The following is a 25,760-nucleotide window of genomic DNA, read 5'->3' as shown; positions in this document are numbered from 1 at the left end:
AGTTATTAAAAAAACCTTGAAAATGATATTCATGTGGTAATGTTTCATGCATTGGGTTGTTCCTTTCTGCATGCCGCCATTACAACTTTAAAAAAAAGAAAAGGAAGCCGCAGTATGGTGGATTATATATTACAGTAAACACACTATATCTGAAAAGCATGCTCAATTATCATATTTTTGTTCCACTAAATGCTTTATTGCATACATAATTCGACACAATTTGATTCACTTAAGCCAAAACAGACGAACTGTAAAGTACTCAAAAGGGTAGGTTTCTTTATGGCTTTAATGAGAGTAACAACTGGTTATTTTGCCAGACTGAAATGGTAGTTTAAAACCGCGCACCCAGGCTGTAGGGGCAGTAGAGTGCTACTTTAGTGGGTGGCACAATGAGTTCTGCAGCAGAGAGGTAGCATTTCATTTACCATATACTTAGGACTGATATGCAATGTAAATGTTCTAATTAGGTGTATATGAATCTTAACATGTTTGAACGGGAGGGCTCAAGCACTTTACCACTGGTTAGCAGTTTATATAGGCACCCCAACTGATCAGTCAACACAAAAACGAGTTCGGCAACTGAAGGCAAATGTATGGGGTGACCCTGCACAAAGGGTACATTTCCATCACAAATGCTGTACATTATTCCGCCATCGAGTGGTTGGTTCCGGAATTGTCTCTTTGTAGTCTTATATTTCTGGGGCATCTTCGACCATTAAGGGCTATGTCTATCCCTATATGACTTGAGAAGTATACCACAGAAGCCCCTCAGCATGGCCACCATCTTCAGATTCTTTTTTGCCTGGGCAACTTCAACCCTTAATTGGGTTTTCTTATTTCTTTCTACATACTAACTATACGTCTCGGTTTCAAATCTAATATCTGGGGATTTGGGAAGTCACAACTGAATCCGGAAAATTCTTAAAGCTGGAAGCTAATCCTACAGATACACAGTCATTTTCATTTAGCGAAATAAATATTTTCTGGATTCACATGCTTTGCATACATCCTGTAGCAATATTCTCCCTCCTTGGGTGTTTGAGTTAAAATGACAGTACATGTGTGTACAGGCATTTAGTACTTTTAGTCCCATCTGCCCTTTCTTGTTAGCTGAAATGTATACACAATACTGTTTTGTTAAAGTATGCACTGATAACCGTGGCTGCCATGCAGATGTCACTTAGTGAAAGGTTGATGATTAACTCCAATGTCGCTCCCTTTTTCCTTGTGGAGAGCAGTCTCTAATCTCATCATCACCGGCACTCCAGCAGACTTATAACATAACATGTTTGGATTGTTTACACTATCCACCTTACAATAATCCCATTGGTGACTGGCAAGCCTTTAACTGCGGTTGTAAAGCAAATACAAAAGTGGCTCCACTTCCTGACTTATCTTGTTTCTTGCAGATAATAACCGCCCTCCTAACATTTAACGTCTGTATAGCCCTTCCTGCTTGAGTCTTTGGTAGCTGGAAAAAGGAAAGTAGTTGGATAACCTGGTTGAGGAGGGAGACAAATTGACTTGGGAGAAACTGAGGATTTGATAGCAGGTCGTGGAAGGCAAATAAGTTAAATCACCCTGCCTTTACCTACCTACAAAAGGTCGTAAACCATGTTTGGCTAGACTGTTAAAGGGCTATCAAAATTAAGAGTCAAGTGTGCCTGCCTGTATCTCTGTTGAACACTAACCGTATCAGAGGGTTGGGGAAAACACATATGGAAATTGCTCTGACCAATCTATTGAAAGGAAATTTGGTCGGGATAGGTAGTATGTATATCTGGAGGCAATTCTTGGCATTTTAGCTTTTTCGTAAGTTGCAAACTGATATATTTAAACTGATCTACTTCTAGTGAGCTCCATTCCTAGTAAACATTTCAATTAGTTGCTTTAGTTCGCATTTGTGCGACCTGCCTGCTTAACCCATCTATTTCTCAGTTTTGAACGTCCAGTAGCTAATTGGCTACTAAGCTTGTTCCTTCCTGGTTGTCCAGAAAGAACATTTTGGTTGTGTTGTCAATTTGGATTGTACGGTTTCCCCCTGAAGAGTGTCTGGAAGGCCTTAGGAGCTAGAAAGACTGTTTTTCCACCAGCACATTTATGTATTTTACTGCTTTACCGGGCGCCATATACACCTTGATGCTCTGCTTTCCCATGTGACCTCCCCAACCCATGTGTAGCAGTTGGTAGAAATGATGATCAAAGAAGCTTCTGCATTGAAGGCACTGCCTAGTACAACGTTTTCTGAGTTCCACCATATTGTTTCTCTGAAATTTCACTCTGACAACTACTAGATCTTCCAGTTCCTTGTGTGCATTGATTTTGGACCCGTTCCTGTTTTGCTCTCCTGGAGATTGGCCTGAGCTATAAGGGTTATTCATGATGTAATCAATCCCATTAGTTTCAGCACACATGACATGGTCAGAACCTTTAGGAGAAGTAGGTATGCTGTGTCAATACAAGGACCCTCTTTTGTATGAGGAATCCCTTTCGATTCTGTTGAATTTAGACTTGCTCCCAAGAATGTTTTATCTCTCTGGGAATGGAGACAACTTTTCTTTTTTCGAGGAGAATGTCAATCTGTGAAACCTTTTCCTCACTAACTGTATACTTCCCTGGCATCATGTGAGCAGCTTCATCAGCCAATCGTCCAGGTAGGGGTACACATGTATACCTAGCCACCTAAAGTGTGCTGTCACCACTGCAAGTCACTTTATGAAAACACTTGGTGCTGATTTTACCCCTAGAGGAAGAACCCTCAACTGCCTATGTACTTTGCCCACCGCCATCAGCAGGTGAAGGTAAGCGTCTCCGAGATCAAGGACACCGTGTAATCCCCCCTCTTCACAGGACTGGGCTGATTTCTTGTATTGCAGCCATCTTGAGCCTTTTCTTTTTATAAATCTGTTCAAGAAGGTCCAGGATGGATTGGTGTCTTGTTCGGTTTTGGCACGACAAAGTAAAAGGAGTAGCCTCCCTGGTTGATCTTTTTTGGAACCTTCTTTTGTGTGCTTGTTTAGAAGGTCTTGGACCTCTTATTAGAGGCGGACTGATTGTTCCTTGTTGGCAATCTGTGCAAGGGTTCTCTATAGTACACTTGTTGTATTGAGTCGACTACCCATGTCCTGGAGGCAATTGCTCTTCATTCTTAAAAGAACTCTAAGATTCTGCCCCAACTAGTGCTGTAGGTCTGTGGGCCTCCTTCGGCAAGTCACTTGTTTGCCAGTCCTGACCCACGTAGTATATGACCGCTTGGACTAGTGCACTGTAGTAGGGTATTGCCAATGTGGTGCAGTGCTCTATGCACTGGTCTGTGCTGTTAAGGTGGGGTGTGGAATAGTGGGCTGTGTCCCACCCCTGCTCATTTGTGAGGATTCTCTTGGTGCCTTGTGGTTCCTCTCCAGCATGCCTCTCTAAACTTTAAGGGCCCCCCTTCCCAAAATCTCTTTTACCGTATCTTTGTCCAACTTCATCCTCTGGAGTGCCTCACTCACTGCCATTCAGAAGATGTTTTCTCTAGTAAAAGGCACATTTATTACAGAGACCTAAACCTTTTGCTTCAACACCCCACACCTTCAGCCAGGCATGTCTCCTTAGGGTGGTGCCAGAGCATATCTTTCTGCTGCTGTGTCTGCTGCACTCAGTGGTACTTCAGTCAGCTATTAAAGATGTTTTTTTCTCTCTTGTATCACCACAATTGCTCAGGAAGGCTTTGCATTAACTCCTGATCTCTTTCCGCTACTGATGGCCATTATCTATTGAGCAGCATATTGGAAACTGATATACATCATTCAGTGGTGACTGCTCTCCATCTTGCATCCCATCACCTCTAACCTTTTTGTTCACTTTGTTGTAGTGCCCATGGAAGTGGGCACGTTGGCCATCTTTCTCGCAGTCATGTAGATAAGAGTCTGCAGCAGAATTACCCTTGATGTAGATGGGGTCAGGGAATACGGTATGTACTTCTACAGTCTGGGCATCAATGCTTTGGCTTTCCTCTCTGATCCAAGATGCTTGGTAGAATTAGTAGGGACTGGAGTTTCCTCTGCAAGTTCATAGCAGGAAGCATCAGTCTATTCATTCTTTCTTCAGGTGCACACCCAAAGGTGTCCACTCCACTGCCCTCTTAGAAGGTTGAAGATCACAATGTAATCCTCAGGCAAGGGCCTTTAGGGGTAAGTGTTGACCCCCTCCTCTGGTGAATCATTGTCTAGGTCCTGGCGCCCACCCCCTTATATTTTTCTGGATCTTAGAAGAAGCCATGCTCCAGATGACCTTCCTCTTGGTTCTCCTCCTCAAAGAAGATCTTTTCCTCATCTTATCGAGACTGTGGCATTCTTGGAGGTTACAATTCCACCAGCTCTTCCTCTTCTCAGTCCTTACGGGGCTCCGTAATCCCTTGAGGGACTCCTATGACAACATCTTCCTTCTCAACAGCACTATGATTTTCAGATAGCCCTTTCTCTTGTCAATCTCAAGCACTGTTTGTTTGGTGTAACTAGTACATTTCTTTTTGCCACTGAAGCCACCTTTTCTTGGCCACCTCCTCCCTTCCCTTTTCAGAGTTGAGGCCTGTTCTGAGGGTTTACCGCCAACTGTGTCTTTCGATATTGCACCTTGTGCTTAGGCTTCCCTTGGACTGTCAACTGCACCGGTGAGGACTTATGAGTCCCATAGCTACGTCCCTGTGGTGTTACTTGGCACGTATTCAGCTGTCCATCCTCCGAGGCACCTTCTCTTTTTTAGCCTTGGCAATGACCTCCCTGGCTTTGGATCTTTCCTCTGTCTCAGATCAGTTTCCTCAATATGGTCCTCATCGCTAGCCTGTCCCAGGTCCTTTAGGGATGGTTGTTTATAATGCCACTGTGTCATGGCACAGTGTGCCCACCTTTGTTTCCCCCTGCTCTTCAATTTGTTGGGCAGGAACTCCACAAACGCTTCACACTCCTCTGAACTGTGATACTTTGGCAGACAAAAGTTACACACCTTGTGTCTGTTCTTCTTGACTAGCTAACCTAAAGGGGGTATGCTCCATCCTCAATGCCCACACTCTTCAGTTGCGCATTCTCCAACCCATCTGGTCGAGGTCCGCCCGAGGAAAAAAAACAAAAAACAATCTGGTTTCATGAATAGGGGCTTTCAAGTGTATATATGGATTAGTTACTTACCTGTAATCCTAGTTCTCTTCCAGGGGTATCCTCATCAAAGTCATAAGCATTAGAATATTCCCGCCTACGTGCGGGACCCCGGAAACACTATATTATATGTGCCCCACATATAAATACACATATATATATAAACCATATATATATATAAAAAACAAGCAATAGCAGCCAGATCACATTAGAGCTGAAATATGCTGTGAAGAATTTCCACCATACATGAATAATAAGCATTAGAAACAGGAGAAAACAACACCAAAGCTTGTTTAGGAATTGTTTTAATGCTCAAAAGGCAGTAGAAATTCCCAGAACTCACTGGAAGCATAGAAGGCTCCCAGGCTGCATTGCAAACACACAGTCTAACCAGACTGAAAAGCTAACCTGTAGCTAAATAACAAAAAACTGACACTGTGCCTTTAAGGCACTCATGACCCCCTGAATCCCATCATGCCTCAGGAGTGGCAGTTAGGCAGTTGTTCTTTTCGGAGACTGAAAACCAAACCCAATAACACTTAGGTCAACAATATCTCCTTATGAACAGTTATTCCTTGCCCGGGGAGGCGGGAGGGTTGCTTATGACTTTGATGAGGATACCCCTGGAAGAGAACTAGGATTACAGGTAAGTAACTAATCCTTCTCTTCCAGGGGATCCTCATCAATAGTCATAAGCATTAGAATAGAATAGCGAGCCTCTCCTCATCTCTGCGGGCAAAGGAAAGATAAGACAGAAATCTCATCAACAAGCTTGAGTAGACAGAACCGACTACCCAAACAGATTACTCAAGGAGGCTTGCCCTACTTGAGTGTCAGTCCTGGAATCAGAGTCGAGGCAGTAATGCCTCGTAAAGGTATGCACTGATTTCCAGGTCGCGGCCTTGCATATTTCTGACATGGGAACGTCATGCAAGAAAGCCACTGTGGCCGCCTTCCCTCTAGTGGAATGCGCTTTTGGAGACATCAACAAAGGTCTTCCCGCTAGTTGATAGGCCAGCTTAATGCAAGAAACAATCCACCTAGAAATGGACCTCTTTGCCGCTGGAAAACCAGTTCTCATAGCACCATAGTTTACAAACAGTTGGTCTGTTTTCCGAATCCCTTTAGTCATTTCCAAATAAAACTTCAGCACTCTTTTAAGATCTAATGAGTGAAGTGACCGCTCAGCCGGGGTCGCCGGATTTGGAAAAAAGGAAGGGAGAGATATAGACTGATTGATATGAAAATCAGATATGACTTTAGGCAAGAAGGAAGGGTGAGCCCTCAGAACCACTCTGTTATGGTGGAATACCGTATAAGGTTCCTTTGCACAGAGCGCCTGTATCTCACTGACCCTGCGTGCAGAGGTAATCGCCACCAAAAAAGCTGCCTTCCAAGAGAGATGTTGTAAGGAAGCTTTGTGGATTGGCTCGAAAGGTGGAGACATCAACCTTGAGAGAACTAGGTTTAATTCCCACGGAGGAGAAGGATTTCGCACAGGGGGATACACCTTCTTCAACCCCTGGAGGAAATCCTTGACCACTGGAACCTGAAAGAAAGACACCTGGTCAGGCAACTTCCTGTAAGCCACAATAGCTGACAAATGCACTCTAATGGAAGCGAACTTTAAACCAGCTGTCGCGAGTGAAAGGAGGTATGGTAATATGACGTCCTCCTGCCCCTTAATCGGATCCAAATGCTGATCCCTACACCACAAGTAAAACCGTTTCCACTTGAAGGCATAGGATGCTCTCGTGGAAGGTCTCTTAGCCTCCTTTAAAATGCTCATACAGTCAGGAGGTAGGTTCAAATGTCCGTATTGCAGGACCTCAGGAGCCATGCTGTTAGGTTCAATGATGGGAGGTTGGGATGCATTATCCTCCCGTTCATTTTGCTCAACAGGTCCGGTCTGCAAGGGAGTCGTTTGTGTGGACACACAGACAGATGTAGAAGGTCCGGATACCACCACTGCCGAGGCCAGTCCGGAGCAATTAGGATCATCACCATGTTCGTCCTGAGGAGCTTGGACACCACTCTCGGGATCAGAGCCAGGGGAGGAAACGCGTACGCGAACATCCCTGCCCAATCCAACAGGAGAGCGTTCCCCAGCGTCCCCGGTCTGTGGAACCTGGACGCGAAGGCGTGGCACTTGGAGTTTTCGTCGTCTGCGAACAAGTCTATGGACGGACGCCCCCAGCAACGAAAAAGTTCTTCTACTACTTCGTCGTGTAGCACCCAGTCTGGCTGATCTTCGAAGTGCCTGCTGAGTGCGTCTGCTTTGACGTTCAACTCGCCCGGAAGATGTACCGCCACCACTGTGAGACCTCGAGCGAGGAGCCAATGCCATATTGTTTGAGCCTCTCGAGACAGTGGGCGAGATCTTGTGCCTCCTTGCTTGTTCAGATAGAACATGGTTGTTGTATTGTCCGTCTGAACCAAGACTGAGTTGGCTGCGATCGCTGGCAGGAAAGCTTTGAGAGCCAGGAATACCGCTCTGAGTTCCAGCATGTTGATGTGGTATGTCTGCTCCTGCGCAGACCACCGGCCCTGAATCTGAAGCGGACCCATGTGTGCTCCCCAGCCGTGCAGGGAGGCATCTGTCACGATAGATAGGGATGGGATGGGTTGATGAAACGGCACTCCCACCATCACATTGCGTTTCCGAGTCCACCATCTGACAGACTCTTTTGTCGCCTGGGAAAGATGGATATGGTCCTCCCAGCGACCTGTCGCCTGGTCCCACTGATCCTCCAGGGCCTGTTGCAGAGGACGCATTCTCAGCCTGGCGTGTGGGATGAGAAAAATGCAGGACGCCATGGAACCCAGTAGAGACGCCACCTGTCGTGCTGTTGAGGGACGAGACTCCAGCAGAATCCCGCACTTCAGGGTCATGGAAGAAAGTCTCTCCTCCGAAGGAAACGCTCTTCCCACGCTTGTGTCCAGAACGGAGCCTAGGTAGTGGATGGATTGCGTAGGCCGCAGGACTGACTTCTCCAGGTTCACATGGAGGCCGAGCCTGTGAAGCTGTTGCAGGCACAGATGCAGATCTTGTGTTACCCGTACCGGGGATGAACCCTTCAGGAGCCAGTCGTCCAGATATGGGTAAACGAAGAGACCCTTCTTGTGAAGAAAAGCCGCCACCACCGCCATGCATTTGGTGAAGACTCGTGGTGCGGACTTGAGACCGAAGGGTAACACCTTGTACTGGTAGTGTTTGTGCCCCACGACAAACCTCAGGTACTTTCGATGTTGCTGCGCAATCGGGATGTGAAAGTACGCATCCTGAAGATCCACCGAACACATCCAATCTCCGGCTTGTAGATGTGGACATATTTGGTGAAGCGCCAACATGCGGAACTTTTCCTTGACGATGACCTTGTTTAGGAGTCGCAGGTCGAGTATGGGTCTGAACTTGTCCTCCTGATCCTTTTTGGGGACAAGGAAATATCTGGAGTAAACTCCTTTGCCTCTTAGAGCGCGAGGAACTTCTTCTATCGCTCTTTTTTGCAGCAGGATCGCCACCTCTCGACGGAGCAAGCTCAGTTGGTGAGGGCAAGAGCTCTTGGGAGGAATGCTCTTTGGAAGAGCACGGAAACGTATCCTGTAACCACTTCGCAGTATATTCAGCACCCACTGATCTTTTGTGATGCTGACCCACTCCTCCAGGTGTTGAGATGCACTTCCTCCCACCGGAGTGGGCAACGGTGTCAGAGGAAGCCACTGTTCAGGCCTTTCCTCCTCTCGGGGCGTTGGAGGACTGCTGGCGGCCCCCCCTGCCCCTGCTGGGTTTACCGTGAAACTGGGGTTTACCCTGAGCTTTGTTCTGCGACCACTGAGGGGTTTGAACCCTCTGCTGGGCCCCTCTCCCCCTGTTGGACTTGAAGCGGCGCTTGAACTCCTTCTTCTCCAAGCCCACCGCCTTCACCGTGTCCAGTTCAGTTTTCATTCGGGTCATTTCCTCGTCTGCGTGTTCTCCGAAGAGGGCAGAACCCGAGAAAGGGAGATTCAGAATCCGATGTTGGGCATCCGGCTTCAGCCCTGTAAGTCGCAACCAGGCCGATCTTCTGGCGCAAACTCCATGGGCATAGGAATGACCCGACAGCACCGCCCCATCCGCGGCCGTGCTGATCATCTGGTTAGCCACCAGACACCCCTCCGTAACAGTTTCCTCAAAGTCCTGCTGATCCTCTTTCGGCAGCTTCGCTTTGAATCTCTCCATCGAGTCCCATAAGGCCCTGTCATACCGGCCCAGGAGCGCAGCTGCACTGGAGACCTTAAGAGTGGAAGCCGCAGAGTTGCAGACCTTCCTACCCCAGGAGTCTTGGGTCTTGCTGTCCTTATCTGGCGGGACTGAAGACGAACCAGCAACCGCATGTGTCTTTCTTGCCGCTGCCACGATGACCGAGTCCGCCGGAGGGTCAGACCTCACAAACACCGGGTCAGAAGCCGCAGGTTTGTACTTCTTCGTGATGCGTGCTGGCACTGCTCTGATTGAAGCCGGGGTCAGGAAAACGTCCTTGACCGGATCCAAAATCCCTGGGACCAACGGCAGCAGAGGTCTGGAGATGGCCTTTTTGTGCAATGTTTCGAAAATGACCGTCGTCGTGACTTGAGGAACAGACATTTCAATGTTTAGTTTAAGTGCACCTCTCTGCAGAACGTCTAGGTATGTGCCAATATCATCCACAGGGGAGGACCTGGACGTCGGACTGTCTGTCAAAGTCGGAGAGTAGTCCCTCTTCGACGACCTGGTAGATGAAGTGGAAGAGGTAGACGGGGTACGTCTATGCCGATGGTGAGAACTGCGTCCCCGCTCCCTTGACTTCCTGGGACGCTCCTCCCGTCTAGGAGAGCGCGACCTGACCCGATCCCTTGGGCGATGGTCTCTTCTAGGAGATCGGGACGCCCTGGGCGATCCGGCTGGAGACCGCTCAGGAGACCTGCCCCGAGGGACATAAGCCTTTCGGCCATCCAGTCTAGGGTCTTTTGCAGGCGATCTAGATCTTCCCCTACCGTCCCGCCTGGCTTCCCTTGTGGGCGAGCGGGACCCCCTCGGCGCCCTGGTGGGTAGATCCACAGGCGTGGAGCGCCTGGGTGGGCTACGTTTGTCTATCTCCTCCACCATGTCCTGGAGAGCTGACCTGTGGCGCGGGCTGGCATATTCCTGCATACGCCTGGTAGCCCCATCGTCTCTCCAATGGTCCAGGGACCGGTACCATCTTGGCGACAGCCGGATGCGTCCCGCAGAAGGGTCTGGTCGACGTTCAGGGGTCCTGTGCACCGGGCTTCTAGATCTGGAGTGGGCAGTAGAGGAGCCCGAGGACCGATGAGAAGAATGGTGAGAAGCAGATTCGGTCACCATGATCGTGTCCGAGCGCCTCGACGTCGAGCGCTCCCTTCTCGCCGCCGACCGCTTCCGAGGGGTCGGGGGATCAAACAACCTCGATCCCGAGCGGCTATGCGAACGTTCATAGTCTCTCGACGTCGAGCGGCGATGAGCAACCGCCGACGGAGCCTTCTGCCTTGACGTCGAGCGATGGTGTCTGGTCGTCGACGGGGACCTCAGCCTCGACGTCGAACGTCGATGACCTGTCGCCGATGGAGGCTTCTCTCTCGACGCTGAATGGCCTGTCGTCGACGGAGCTCTCTGCCTCGACGCCGAATGGCGATGGTCAGTCGCCGACGTAGAGCCATGCCTCGACGTCGGGTGCCTGTGCGACGACGGCGGAGGGGTATTGGGCACCCTCGACGCCGAACGCCGCTGCTGCTGCACCGACGGGGACCGCGTCTTCGACGCCGATCGACGAGCACCCGTCGACGGCGGAGGAGTCACCTTCCTCGACGCCGATCGTCGCCTGGTTGACGACGGCGAGGTGACGTCCCTCGACGCCGATCGTCGCCTGGTTGACGACGGCGGAGGGGTAATGGATCTCGACGCCGACCGTCGCCCGGTTGACGGCGGCGGAGTAGCCTTCCTCGACGCCGATCGCCGCCCGGTTGACGACGGCGGAGGCGATTTCGAAGATGCCGCCCTCGATGACGCACCTGGTCTTCCTCTCGATGGCGAGCCCGCCGTCGACGGCAGCTTCCCAGAGGAAAATCCTTCCTGTGGATCTTTTCTCAGCGCCGAGCCCGACGCTGAGGTAGAAGGACGTGAAGACTTCTTCTTCGAAGACGAATGGGCCTTCTTGGAGCCCTTCTTCACTGGGGACCTTCCTCTCGAAGCTCTGTGGGCCAGGCCATAAATCCGAATTCTCTCCCTGTCCTTGAGAGTCCTGCTTGATAGGGTCTCACAGTGTGGACAGGTTTCAGGATCATGGTCATCAGGCAGGCAAAGAAATGCGTTACTTAGACCTCGTGGCTGTCTGTCTTGGCCTTCTTGCTGTTGCAAGATGGACATTTATCAAAAAGAGATGGCATTTTCGAAGTAAAATGCCCTCCAAACTGCTCAAAAAAGGCAGTATCTTACTTGACAAGGAGGTAGACGTCGAAGTAAGAGCAAAAAGCTTGAAAAAGAAGCAATTTTCTGCAGAAAATTCAGAAAATTAGTGGAGCTGTGTAAGCCAGGGTCCTTCACTGAAGGAGCCGGAAAGAACAACTGCCTAACTGCCACTCCTGAGGCATGATGGGATTCAGGGGGTCATGAGTGCCTTAAAGGCACAGTGTCAGTTTTTTGTTATTTAGCTACAGGTTAGCTTTTCAGTCTGGTTAGACTGTGTGTTTGCAATGCAGCCTGGGAGCCTTCTATGCTTCCAGTGAGTTCTGGGAATTTCTACTGCCTTTTGAGCATTAAAACAATTCCTAAACAAGCTTTGGTGTTGTTTTCTCCTGTTTCTAATGCTTATTATTCATGTATGGTGGAAATTCTTCACAGCATATTTCAGCTCTAATGTGATCTGGCTGCTATTGCTTGTTTTTTATATATATATATGGTTTATATATATATGTGTATTTATATGTGGGGCACATATAATATAGTGTTTCCGGGGTCCCGCACGTAGGCGGGAATATTCTAATGCTTATGACTATTGATGAGGATCCCCTGGAAGAGAACTATACTACTATTATAAAGGAAGAACTTTGAGGCTTTGAGGCGAGTAAACTCGGGAACCACAGCGCCAATCCACACACCCGATACATCGTTGTAATCCTAAGGGTGTGCAGATGGACATAGGCTATATAAATTAAAAATAAATACGTTATTTAAAAAATATAAGTTAAAAAAAAGTAGTCCCTTCAAAGTAGCGCCGGCCGCGACGTGTGAGCTTACATCAGGAGCAGCGTACACGAGCGCGAGGAGCGGCGGAGATCAGCGCGGGGAGGAGCGGAGGAGATCAGCGCGGGGAGGAGCAGTGACGAGGAGCGGCGGAGATCAGCATGGGGAGGAGCAGTGACGAGTGGAGGAGCAGCGGACATGAGCGGGGGACAGGCGGTTAGGATCGGCGGGCAGGCAGTGAGGAGCGGCGGCGGGGAGGAGCGGTGAGCGGCGGATGAGGTAGGGCGCCAAGTAAGCAGTGAGCAAAGCAAATGTGAGGGAGGAGCGGCGGCGGCGAGGAGCGGTGAGCGAGCCACAGGTACCAAATGGAAAAAGAACGTGTGCAGGTTACAAAAGCATACAAAGTGGAGCGGTCAGCTGAAAGCTAAAATGACAATCTGGAGAAGGTAGCAAACGGGGTATTATGAGGAAAAAGTGACGTGGGCAGGTACCAAAAGGGGCATTACAGGAGGAAAAAGTGACGTGGGCAGGTACCAAACGGGGCACTACAGGAGGAAAAAGAAACGTGGGCAGGTTACAAAAGCATACAAAGTGGAGCGGTCAGCTGAAAGCTAAAATGACAATCGGGAGAAGGTACCAAACGGGGCATTACAGGAGGAAAAAGTGACGTGGGCAGGTTACAAAAGCGTACAAAGTAAACATAGAGGCATAATACTGCACAACGTCAGGGTGGGCGGGGGCCCCGAGCCATGATTGCTCCTGGTATATATATATATATATATATATATATATATATATATATATATATATATATATATATATATATATATATATATATATGACACATGAGAATGCACATGGCACCAATTGGTAGAGGATACCCAAGAGGAGGACAAGAGAAAAAAAAACTACCAATCTGGACCCAACCACTAGATGGCGGAATAATGAACAGTATGTGAATCCAAAAAAGATTTACGCAGCAAAAGAACCATTTTGTTTCAGATGTAGTCTCAGAGGGGACTTCACAAAGGTAAAGTACAAAAATATTCTACAGATGATACTGCACATATCTTACCACAATAACTGTGTTCTCTACCAGTGGAAAAGTAAACTTAACTTTTCACCATCAAGTTCTTGAAGGAAGGCTCATCACATTTTGGTCATTAAGGGTGTCATATAAACCGCAGAAAAATTGATGTAGAAGAACAAGTTTCTTGCCTTCGGTAACACTTTATCTAGTAGAGATTATTTGTAGCTGCAGATTCCTTACCTTAGAATTTCCCCAGACGACAGAGTGGATCCGGAAGATGTTTTGTGAGCAGTACCCCAGAGTGCTGGTAGGTGGTGTTGATAGGCTCAGCTCGGTCGTTGGAATGGTTTCCGCCAAAAATGGCATCAAGGTACTTATATAGGAGCCACCTAGGCACAATGACATTAGTTACTTTTAACAACTTTCCACACCAGAAGAGCGGAGCTATCAAGAACACGGACCACTGGTGTGTCAAACCTAGGGCTGTGAAACGGGTCATCCCAATCCCTAGAAATTTGCTGGTAGAGCGGGGAGGATGGGTGGGTTGGTTGGTAAGGAATCTGCGGCTAGATATAGTCTCCACCAGAAAAGGCGTTACCGAAGGGAAGTAACTTGTTCATCTGATAGAGCCTTGTAGCTACAGATTCCTTACCCAAGAACAGATACCCAATCTAAACCATTTCCGGGGGGAGTGTCTGTGAACCAATTTCAAACAAGAAAGGCCTGCAGGAATGAACAGGCCAAGTGCCTATCCCTGCCGACCTGACTGTCCAGACAGTAATGTTTGGTGAACGTGTGCAGGAAAGCCCAAATTGCTCTGTGTAGATATCCAGGACCGGAACTCCGCGTGCTAACGCAGTGGTGACCGCTTTAATTCTGGTGGAACGAGCCTGCAAACCTTCAGGAGGATGCTTCTTGGTCAGTGCATAGCAGATTTTATGCAGGGCACAACCCATCTGGAGATGGTCCGCTTCTGCACAGCCTAATCTTTCATTGCACCAACATATCCCGTGAAGAATTAATCGTCCACCCAGAACTCTTGTGTGCGATCAAGGTAGAACAACCTCTTTTTGGGTTGAGGCGGTTGAGTAGCTCCTCTTCCTTAGTGGGATATGGAGGAGCATTAAAGGTAGGCAAGGTGAGAACACTGGCCTACTTGAAATGGGTGACCACTTTTGACAGAAAGAATGCCCTTGTGCGAAGCACCACTTTGTCAGGATAGACAGAAGTAAAGCAGTTTAGATGATAAGACCTGCAGTTCACTTATTCTGCAGGCAGATGTAATTGCAACAAGGAAGGCTGTTTTTAAGGTGAGAAGCCGGAAGGGACAATTGTGCAGAGGCTCAAAAGGAGCGTACATTGAAAAAGTTAAAACCAAGTTAAGGTCCCACTGAGGCATAATGACTGCTGAAGGAGGGAAGAGATGAGTAAGACCCTTGACGAACCTATGTACAATAGGGGACTTGAACAAAGAGGGTTGATCAGGCAACCAGATGAGAGCAGAAATAGAAGAGAGATAGCCCCCTCCCAGCTGGGCAAGAAAAATAATGAAAACCAGAACCTCAGAAAGAGGGGGAGAAAGGGATCAATAGATTTTTCTACACACCATGCCACAAACGTTTCCAAGAGCAGATGTACACCATCTTGGTGGAGGGATGCCTACCTGCCAAGATGACATAACAGAATTTGGGAGTAAGGTTGAAAACGGTCAACTGTCACCGCTCAATCTCCACACAAGAAGGTGGAGAGTGGACAGATTTGGGTGGAGAACCCTCCCATCTACTGTGACAGAAGATCCTCCCAAAGGGGTAGCCTAATCGGAGGGTCGATGGCCATGCTCAGAAGCTTGGGATACCAGGCTCTCTGAGCCCAGTGCGGAGCCACAAGGATGACATGGGATTGGCCGTTCCCGGTCTTCTTTTGAACTCTGGGAAAGAGTGGTATGGGCAGAAAGACATTCAGGAGGCCTGAGCTCCACTCAAGGTGAAAAGTGTCTCTAAGCGAGTGCTGCCTTGGAAACTCTGGCGCACAAAACTGCCCAACATTGCGTGTTCTTTGCAGTGGCAAACAGATCTAATCCAGCTTCTCCCCACTGCTGAAAGAGACCTTCCACCACCTCCGGATGGAGACACCATACATGATCTGCTAGGCATCTTTGTCTGAGTTTGTCCACGCTGGCGTTTAGAAAACCTTACAAATCTTGAACAACCCAGGGAGTTGCGCTGCCATTCCAGCCATGTCCAGAGGAGCAGGGCCTCTTGACAAAGGGTCCACAACTCCATCCGTCCTTGTTTGTTGCAGTACGTCATGGAGGTGGTGCTGTCCATTAACACTTGTACCAGCCTCCCTTTGATAGACCGTAGAAAGACTTTTAATGCTAGTCGGATCGCACAGAGATCCAGCATGTTGATGTTGACTCCGGATTTCGCTGGAGATCAGATTCTTCTGATCCCCATATCTTCCAGATAGCCGTCCCATCCCAGGAGTGGCGTATCTGTCACAACTGTGAGATTTTGTTGGAGAAGGGAGAGGGTACTGCCTCTGACCCAATCGCAGTTTGTGAGCCACCACTGCAGATCGTTAGCAGTTGTCTCTGAGATCTAGGCCAGTCCGAGAGATTCCCCTGATGCTGCGCCCACTGGAAATTTTTCAAATCACACTGCAGTGCCCACATATGACAGAATATACTGAACTTGCCGCTAGGGAGGATAAGCTTGAAACTGCACTGTGCTCAGAACAGCTCCAATCAAAGGAAGCGTCTGAGAGGGAGTCAGGTGTGACTTCGGCTTGTTGATGGTGAGCCCCTGCGTGTGCAGGAGGTTCGCCGTAGTTCTAAGGTGGGAGACGACAGCCTGGAGCAAGCCCGTCTCCAGCAGCCAGTCGTCGAGGTTAGGAAAGACTGGCAACTCTGACCTCCGCAGATGAGTTGCAACCACCACCATCAACTTGGTGAACAAAGGGTGCTGGTAAGGCGAAAAGGAAGCACGGGGATCTGCAAGTGCTCGTTCAGGGAAGACAAGACCTGAGCTAACGTTAGCATTTTGAATTTCTCCTTTTGAGGAAGAGTTGCAAGGTCTGAGATAGAGGACAGGGCAAAGACCCTTGTTTTGTTTGGAAACCAAAAAGTAACAAAAACAACAACTACAGCCTTCTTCTGGCACCAGAAACCTCTCTATGGCTCTGTTGGCCAAGAGAGCTGAGATTTCTTTGCGGAGAAGGAACAGATGATCCTCTGTCAGCTGGTCGTAAAAGGATGGCTTGGGGGGGGGGATTGGAGGGGGGGGGGGAGAGGTAGCCTCAAAGGGGCGGGAGTAGCCCCTTTGGACAATCTTTTCTGATGTAATGGGGCAGGTGATGGAAAATCCTGCCTCCAACTGGGTGTCCAAAGTGGTAAACTGGCAGACTAGGAGGGTTTGGAAGCTGATACAGCGGGAGTTGGGGCGGGTGGGTTGGCAGACTGACCAGATTTGCTGGCCACTGGAACCACGAGATCTGTGGGTACTGCACCCTCAGCCACACAGAGGATGGGGCGCCTGCACGGGAAGGTGGCTGGACGAGAATTGGCATGGCTGGAGCCCCCATCTGTAGCCACGAATTTAGTGAAATGTAAATTGTAGTGGACGTGGCATAGTAGAGAGGCCTAAGGACCTGGCCGCAGCACAAGAATTTTTAAAGCACTTGAGCACCGAATCTGCCTTTTTTCCGAAGAGACGGGTGCCATGGAAGGGCTTGTCCATAAGAAAAGCTTGGACATCCCTCAAAAAGCCAGTCATCCTCAGCCAGGTATGGCGCCTAAGGTCCACTGAAGTGGAAACAGCTATACCCAGCCAGTCAAGTCTGCATTGAAAAGTGAACTTTGACACGTCTCCCCTATCAGTGACAGCTTGGGAGAGTACAGCTCGGGCCTCCTGTGGAACCTGTGGCAGTACTTGCGCAACCATATCCCACAAAATGTGGGAATAATAGTCCAGGCTGTAGGAAGAAAATGCCAGGCTGTCGGAAGAAAACATCTTCTTCCAGCCTCTTGGATTCCCTAACCAGGAGAGCAGTAGGAAAAGCAACTTGGGAGGTGGAGGCTTGGGCCAAGAGGCTCTCAGGAGTAGGGTGTTGCGTGAGGAAATGTTGGTCACCAGGAGTGGGGCGATGGCAGTGGGCAATCATCCTATTCACAGGAGCCCCTGTGCTGGGTTTGAACCAACAGGACATCATTGAGGTTGTGTGGAGTAAGGGTTCGAGCCTGGAGACTCCAGGTTGCAGTACCTTTGTTAAGAGATTAGACTCGACAGCCACATTGGGTAGCTGAATGTCAAGGACCTCAGTCACCCTCTGTACCACAATTGCGTAAGAAGCTCCCTTCCTGGTAGCCACGGTAGGGGGAAAAAGCAGACCAGCATCTGGAGAAGTCTAAAGGATGCTGGCCTCAACCAGATCCTCACACCAGTCCACACTCTGTTCTTCCTCATAGGGCTGGTATTCTAATGGGTCCAGTAACCCCTTCCAGTCTTCCCCGAGGCCTGTCAGATAAAAATAAGGCTCATGGTCCGATCAAGGAGGCAAGCCTTCTGCTAGTGTCTGAGTCGGGCGATGCCCCTCCGTCTCAGCGTCCATGTACGGGATGTCCATGGGGATGGCACGGGCAGCGTCAGGCACACTGGACTGGCACCAGGGAAGTACGAGATGGTACGACCGACAGACAGGTCAAGGAATGGACCCATGGTGCCCCGGAACCAAATGGGGCCCTTCTGACCTCACAGGACCAAAGGCGCGTCAATGGGGTCGGGCCACCCGAATATGAGGCGCATGACTTCATAGAACCCTTTTAATTTGGCTGGGATTCCTCCGCCTTCAGAAATTCAAGGAGGCAAAGAGTCGGCACAGGCGCAAGTTCTGTGGAAAGTGATCAAGAATGACAAGGCTCCCTCCTCTCGTCAGCCTACGGTTGAAGAGAAGTCGAAGAGAGCTTCTTGATCATCTTTTTGTGCCTGCTACCCAAGTGTCCCGAAGACTTTGAATGGGACGAGGAGGACTTTGTGTTCAGCAAACGATCCCAGGACCTTCCCCATGACCGGAATCTCTACTTCTGTAGAGTAGCATGCCAGGCTACTAGCAGCTTCAAGGGCCACTCCCTCAAAGCCTTCGGAGCCATGGCAAGGCAATCAGAACATGCCTTAGTGTTGTGGTCACTCATCAGACACCACAGACAAACGTTGTGCGGGTCCCTCACAAACATTGGTCTGTGACATGCACCACAGGGCGAAAAAGCCAACGTGCTAAGACATTCCTCAATAATAGCAGACACAAACGTTGTAAAAACCCTGTCAAAAAGTGACAGGGCAGCTCTTTTCCAGATCAGCGCCGACTGGTATGGAAAGAAAAAAACTTTTGTCAGTGTGCCTGAGTGGTGCCTAGATAGGTACAGTGATGTAATTTCCGGAATGGACAATGACAGACAGAAAGCTGATTGGCGCAACCTACCGCAGGGGTACTGCTCACAAAAAATCTTCCAGATCCAGTCTGACGTCTGGGGAATTCTACGGGAAGGAATCTGCTGCTAAAGATTTTTATCAAATATAGGTTCTTTTAACATTTCTGAATGTAGTGGCATTTATAAATGTCACAAGCTGAGTTGCATACATCTTGCATGACAATGAAATTATATATTTTGATCCTTATCTTTAGATTTCAAGGTTTAGGATCCGAATTCAACAGTGTCTTAAATTTGAAACTGCTCAATTGTCCTAACTCTAAAACACACCATATGGCCATGAAAGCTACATCATCATCCTTTCAAATAATGAATGTGCACTTGAATTTCTCAAATAAACATTCCTTTCTAAAAACTGGTTACCTGGTACATAGACATGAAAAAATGAAAAATAATGAGTGGTTACTGCTAAATCCAAATCTGAGATGTCTGAAGGTGCAAATATTCTACATGTGGTGCCAAGACTAACCTACGTCCATAACACTTAGATTGCTATTCAAATAACTACCCCAAACTAAGGATAAGAAAAACACTGATCACATAACTAAATAAGAGACACTAAAGGCGAGTTTGCCAGCACACTGGGATTTCAGAAGGTGAAAGAATGGAAGGAAAGGATGATGTGCATTCAATGGAGGAAGAAAAACACTGGTGGCTGCTATGTTACAAGACAGCTGAGGAGGCGAGTGATGGCCGGGTGGCAGAATACCAATCCATATTACAGCCATTCTGTTTGTCATGAAACCTACTTGATTCTCACCAGAGCCACTTGTATTTTAGACTGATTACAGGCTAACAGTTGTGAGTCTTTAAATTGTAGCTAAAAACATATTACTTATGACATTTTATTATTTCTGGTTGAATAAGCGCAGTGCAAAAGATTAAAAAGGAAACCGTACCTCAGTATTTGTATAGTACGTATTCCAAGAAGACCGAAGAGATTCTTGTCCTCCAATATCCCACATTAGAAATCGAGTATTATTCACCACTATTTCTTCCACATTACTTCCTATCGTAGGAGATGTGTGCACAACTTCATTCATTGAGCTGCGAAAGAAGCATATCACCGTAAGAGATACTGTCATAGAGGAGAAGGTTCAGAGAAACTTACATGATCCAGAAAAACCCCCTGAAAACAAGCATTTAAAATGCAATAGGTCTCGAAACTGTGAATTTTGGGGTTATTGGCATTGTAAATGCCTAAGCGTTTAAAAACATTTAACAGCATTGTTTTTTACAATACTAAAAACAACACAGATTGCATTTAAAGTTCCATGGTTTATCATTTGCATACGTTTGCCAAGCAGCTTTCCTATTGTTTGATCTTAAATACGAGCACTGTTTTTTTTTAGCATTGCAAGTTCTTCCACGTGTATTTCAATACTGGCTTCCGTTGCTTTCTGTGGAACCAGGATTGTAAACAAGACAAATCAGTGGCAGATTTCAGCAGGTTCATAACATTTGAGCTGGGAAGATCAGACAGGATCCTGTTTCCGTTTGAGAAGTCCTGTTTCACCAAGATATAGCAGACTTTGCGGTCATCAGTGTTCCAATAGCAGCTCATAGTTCTCCTGTTTACTGTAATAAGGTGAAATTGCCCAGGCTATGTTTTAGAAACAGCCTGTCAGGAAACTTATTGGCTTTTGATTTCACGGACTAAAATTCCTAGAGGTGCTGTGTCCATTTAATAATCATCAAAACCCGTCTGTTAACAATGGCTTCAAGGGAACTTACTTAATCACTTGTAAGTCACTAGAACCATATAGAGACTGTATGGCAGTGCCAAGGCCTTATCCACTGGATCTGGCAAAGAAAAACTCTCAGACGGTGGGAAGCGAAAACATTAATGTGTTCCCTACTCCTGGGTAATTGCATTCCTTAAAAATGTCCACTGCATTCTGTGGGTGCAGAAAGTCAAACCATACCCAAAGTTTTCCTGAACGAATGAAGAACATACTTTGAGCCATATTCCTATTGGGAAAGGATCTCTAGTACTTCAGCAGGTATGAACGAGTACCTGTCAGTCGCACACTTAGCATAGATAAACATGTGAAAGTCTTAACTATAAAAGATAGACCCCTGCAGAGTCCCTGTTCTCGGAGTAAGTCCACAGAAGCACCCATCCTGAATTACAGGCGTGATGTCTTAGGAGGACATCAATCTACTCATTTACAACAGGGAAACATTCAAATAATTCGACAGAGGGTGCAGGTTCTACTCTGCACTGCCTTGAAAGTACACTGGACTTCATATTTAAGTATTTCGACTGGACTAGCATTCATAGGTGTGGACTGATGGAGCAATGTTTGTGAAGAACCAATGATCCTCAAAGGAGGGGAAAGAATGGGTGGGAGGACAGATTTCCCTACATGCCCCACCTACGATCCCACATCTGTCGTAAGGGCACTGAAATCAGTAGAACTAGACTAAGTCAGACTTTATGTCATAGGTATTTTTCTACATGGACAAACACGGAAAACAACAAGACTGAAAAGAGACTACGGACACATGAAAACCAAAGATCCACTCCAGAAGAACCAGAATTCTACTTTCAAGGTGCATGGTACTCAAAAAAAGATCGACTGTTAAAGTTCATAATTTGCAGTGTCAATATTCTATTTGCCGGGATATCCTTAATTTCAGTACATTCATTTCTTTCATAAATGTATTGTATAATTACTGTTAGGTCCTTCCACTTTGATATCCTTGAGGCAGAGTATACCTTAATATTCAAATTACACTTCCATCTAACCTCTTCCCTTACTCCCTTTTTCTCATGTACGTTTCTCCTGTTGAATGTGAAGCACAATACTGCTAATGTGTCCGTGACTGTTCTGTATGTTTATAAAGTCAAAGATTCTCCATTAGTATTTAGTATAATACATAATAGTGCCAAAATGTAGGCAGAAATGTTTTTGTTTTGGTAATTACTTTGGGGGAAGAGTTAGTCTACCTCAGCTCCCTCTTTGAAAGTTTTGGAATAATCCATCAATGTGGTGCTGAGTGAAAGGGGGATCCCAAAGCACTTTTCCCCATACAGTTTCCATAGGGAAGTTCAGACAATGACACAGAAATAATGGCTGAACAGAATTAAACCAACTTTGTCAGAAAGCATGCTTGTTGTAATTTGGTTTAAATCTGTGCAGCCGCTTTTGAGAAGTTACAGTTAAATAGTAGCAATATCTAGTGCAGCAATAGTTCAGCATTACCAAATTCAGAATACATTATTTTGACCGGCTGTTCCCGCCAGACTGAGACAGGCATGTCGGAACGACAGCACGGACTGGATGGCCGCAATATGAAGTCAAATGTTGCAGCCACCATTACACAACTCAGAAACTCGGTCCCAAAGTCCCCAAAATGTATTTGAAAAAATAGAAGGGGCAGGGTAGACATAACCTAACCCATTGGGGCCAAAATAAAAATAAAAATTGTTTGGTCGCAGCACTTCCGAGGGAGCCAGCCAAGTCCTCTTTGGTTTCGTGGAAGTGGCAAAAAAATAATTGAAAAAAAGCTAATGTGGATCAGGGGTCTGTAGGGTGTTGTTCAGTTGCAGGAGGTTGGCCACATGTGGGGATGGGGCGCAGGGACTGGCCAAAGAGCAGGCGCTTCAGCCAAACCTCTGCTGTGCACAGTGGAAGGCTGTGTGTGGCAGGGTTTGGCAGCAGATAAACTGCAATAAGATACTTCACTTAAAAAAACACTAAAATTCAATACAAAAACAAAGATTAAAGTGGAGTTGTACATAGATCTAGTATATATATATATATATATATATATATATATATATATATATATAATCCAACAAAAAAGGGTCCTCCTGGGGTCGTCTCCCTCGTCAGTTGGCGAGTTTACCGGCGAATCCAAAGGCCGGTTCCATTCAATTCCAAAATTCGCAAGTTGTTTAATAAGCACAACGCTCACTCAGGGGTTATTCTTTGCCATGAAGTTCTTTATTCCAAAATAGCGCTACGCGTTTCGCCAAAGAGTTGGCTTGATCGTGTGATCAAGCCAACTCTTTGGCGAAACGTGTAGCATTATTTTGGAATTAAGAACTTTATGGCAAAGAATAACCCCTGAGTGAGCGTTGTGCTTATTAAGCAACTTGCGAATTTTGGAATATATATATATATATATATATATATATATATATATATATATATATATATATCTCAACATATATATATATCAACATATATATATATAAACCAAGATGCACGCGCAGCTACTAGCAACGTGAGACCAGCCACACCATCGCACTTTTCAAAGGCTTTATTTTCGGCAAAAACAGCATGACGCGTTTTGAGGTACAGACCCTCTTAATCATATGCTTCAAGTCAATGGTGGGTTTGTTAGCCTATTTTAAACGTGGCTTGGGCATTGAAGAAGGACTAAGGTCCATTATTTTTAAAGAGGCAGTCCATTATTCTGTATATTTCGGCAAGTATATTCGTTTGGTTAAGGTTTGTAAGTACTTTCATAATTCTTTTAACTCTTTAAGTACACAGGTTTCAATAATGTCACATTGTTCACCTTAACTTTTGCCGTATCGTAATTTCATTTCAACATTGGACTGCAAGTCCCACAGTGCCTCTTGTCGGTACTCCAACTTCTAATTTTACTCCAATGCAGCTCTTGGCAAACTTCCCAAATGTTACCCCAACACTCTTCAAAGCCTTAACAGGTTTAGTACCATTTTCGGCTACATTACGATGGTCTGGGCAACATTGGTGAATTCTGCAACCACCGTTGTTCGTTCTTCCTTGCCATAAACATTCCTCGGTAAGATGTGCTTAGGGAGAATCCCTATTGGCAAACTCTGGCATATTCCAAATGTTCACATCAAAGGTGAGGCGGGCCGAACCTGTGGCCCTTCCTTTCAACTTCTTCTGTGGCAAATATCTTGTGCCGGAGGGCGCTCCTTACGTTTGTTTAACACAAAAGTCACAAAAGGCCTGACAAACGAAGCACCTCTTCACCTCGAGTTGGGGCTGGGGATATCTATCTATCTATCTATCTATCTATCTATCTATCTATATATATATATATATATATATATATATATATATATACATACTAGCAGCCCGCCCCAGCGTTGCCTGGGGTAGAAGTGGGCTGGGGGCTGCATTTCAGGTTTGCGTGCTCTCCCGCCCAGGCCCCCGCCCGCCACGACATTGTCTGTGTCTCGGACAATGTTGTGGCGGGCGGGGGCCGGGGCGGGAGAGGACGCAAACCTGAAATGCTGGCTTCCCTCACCCCCGCCTGCCCTGACATTCCCCAACAGCCCGTGCCCCGCCCGCCCGCCCCGACCCTGGCTGCCCCGGATTCTTACCTTGCCTCAGCTGTCACACCGCCGGTCCATATTTCTCCGCTCCGCCGCTCTGCCACTCACCACCTGTCCGCCGCCGATCCTCCCCGCGCCATATCCGCCTCTCCGCTCCGCCGCTGGCCTCACGTCACCGCTCCTCCCCTGCGCGCCATGTCCGCCACTCCTGGGACGCTGCTCCTCCCCTGCTCCTGACGTGACGACGCACAGCCGCGGCCGGGCCACTTTGGGGGAACTACTTTTTGTAAAAATGTAACTTTTTATATAACGTTTATTTAAAAAAAATTAAAGCCTATGACCATCTACACACCCTGCCGATTTCAACGGTGTATCGGGTGTGTAGATTGGCGCTGTGGTTCCCGAGTTTACCTTGCCTAAAGGTGTAAGTTCTCTCTTTATAATAGTAGTATAGATATAGATAGATAGATAATAGTAGTATAGATATAGATTGACCATGCTGCATATGCTTGCTGTACTGCATCGCCAAAAGGGTGAGACCTGCTTGTTTCGCCAATGCTTGTTAATACGCATCTCTAAAGTGCAGTCAAGCAAGGGTGGTTCCTATGCATTTTTGTGTCGTTTGTTTTCTTTGTATCCTGAATCTAATTGTTTACTGGTAGGTTTTCAGTAGGTGACAAATTGAATTATACAGAGTATAAAAGGGGAAGGCTGCCAAATGGCCTAATGGTTGCCTTTGCAAATGCATGTAAATTTGAAGATGAAACCATATCATCACCCTCTATTTTATTAACTTTACTCCCCATATTTGCACAATATACATTTACATTTTAGGCTCATGTTTTTAATTTTTCTTATAAATGTCAAAGCTGCGCTCTCATATTTCTCTGCTGCTTTTCCACCAACTGAATTTTAAAGGAAAGTAGTGTTTTTAAAGTTGCATATACACACACACACACCTATCGCTGTTAGGAAGTCACCTAAAATTGAAAGTTGTTTGAAATCGAAGCGTCACCCGATGCCCAGTGTAGCTCTGTTCTTACAGTTCTGTTCATAACAAACAGAAGTCTTTGGAGCGCAGACACGTATACTGACTGATCTGTGCATGGCATGTGCAAAGATTGATCCGGTGGCAGTGTGCAAACGTTAGAATAGTACTGCTAAATCTGTTCCTTGGCGTCCGCAATATTTTGCTACATTTTCGTTTTTGAATTGTAGTTTAATTCTTACAGGGTAGGAAGGTGGGCGCCTTTTCATCCCGGTTAACGTGATTTCGGCAAGGCATTACTTTCATTCAATCTTAAAATCAGGAATGTCAGGCAGCAACATCCCAGTGGTCCTGCTGTAGGCACACGGCTGTTTACCGATCTGTTAAAGATTCTCAGCTACTGTTTCGAACATACTACATAATGAAGAGGCGTGCAGTTCTATGTGGGGAAGTACTGGACAGCTGTGTTCATGCTTGCATTCTGGGGTCGGGTTCGCGCTATATAAATCTCTCAAATAACTCACATTTTGCAAGCACACATCCGCTGCTCCGCTCCTCTGACGCTGCTCTGACGTCGCTCCTCGACGTAAGCACGCACGTCCCGACAGGCGCTACTTTGGGG

General features: G+C 47.1%; 1 protein-coding gene across 1 annotated transcript in view; it reads right to left on the bottom strand.

Moving 5' to 3' along the window:
* The window catches only part of ARL5A (ARF like GTPase 5A), a 231,107-nt gene that overhangs the window by 66,157 nt on the left and 139,190 nt on the right, over window positions 1-25,760 (bottom strand). Inside the window, exon 3 of the mRNA XM_086957191.1 lies at window positions 19,766-19,913. Coding sequence (XP_086813317.1) covers window positions 19,766-19,913 — 148 coding nt within the window. The remainder of the gene's footprint in view (window positions 1-19,765; window positions 19,914-25,760) is intronic.

The sequence above is a fragment of the Lissotriton vulgaris genome, chromosome 2_1 (genome assembly GCF_964263255.1).
Source record: "Lissotriton vulgaris chromosome 2_1, aLisVul1.2, whole genome shotgun sequence".
NCBI classification, from domain to species: Eukaryota; Metazoa; Chordata; class Amphibia; order Caudata; family Salamandridae; genus Lissotriton; species Lissotriton vulgaris.
Note: the sequence above shows the minus strand (reverse complement) of the source record. Positions and strands in the feature narration are given on the sequence as shown.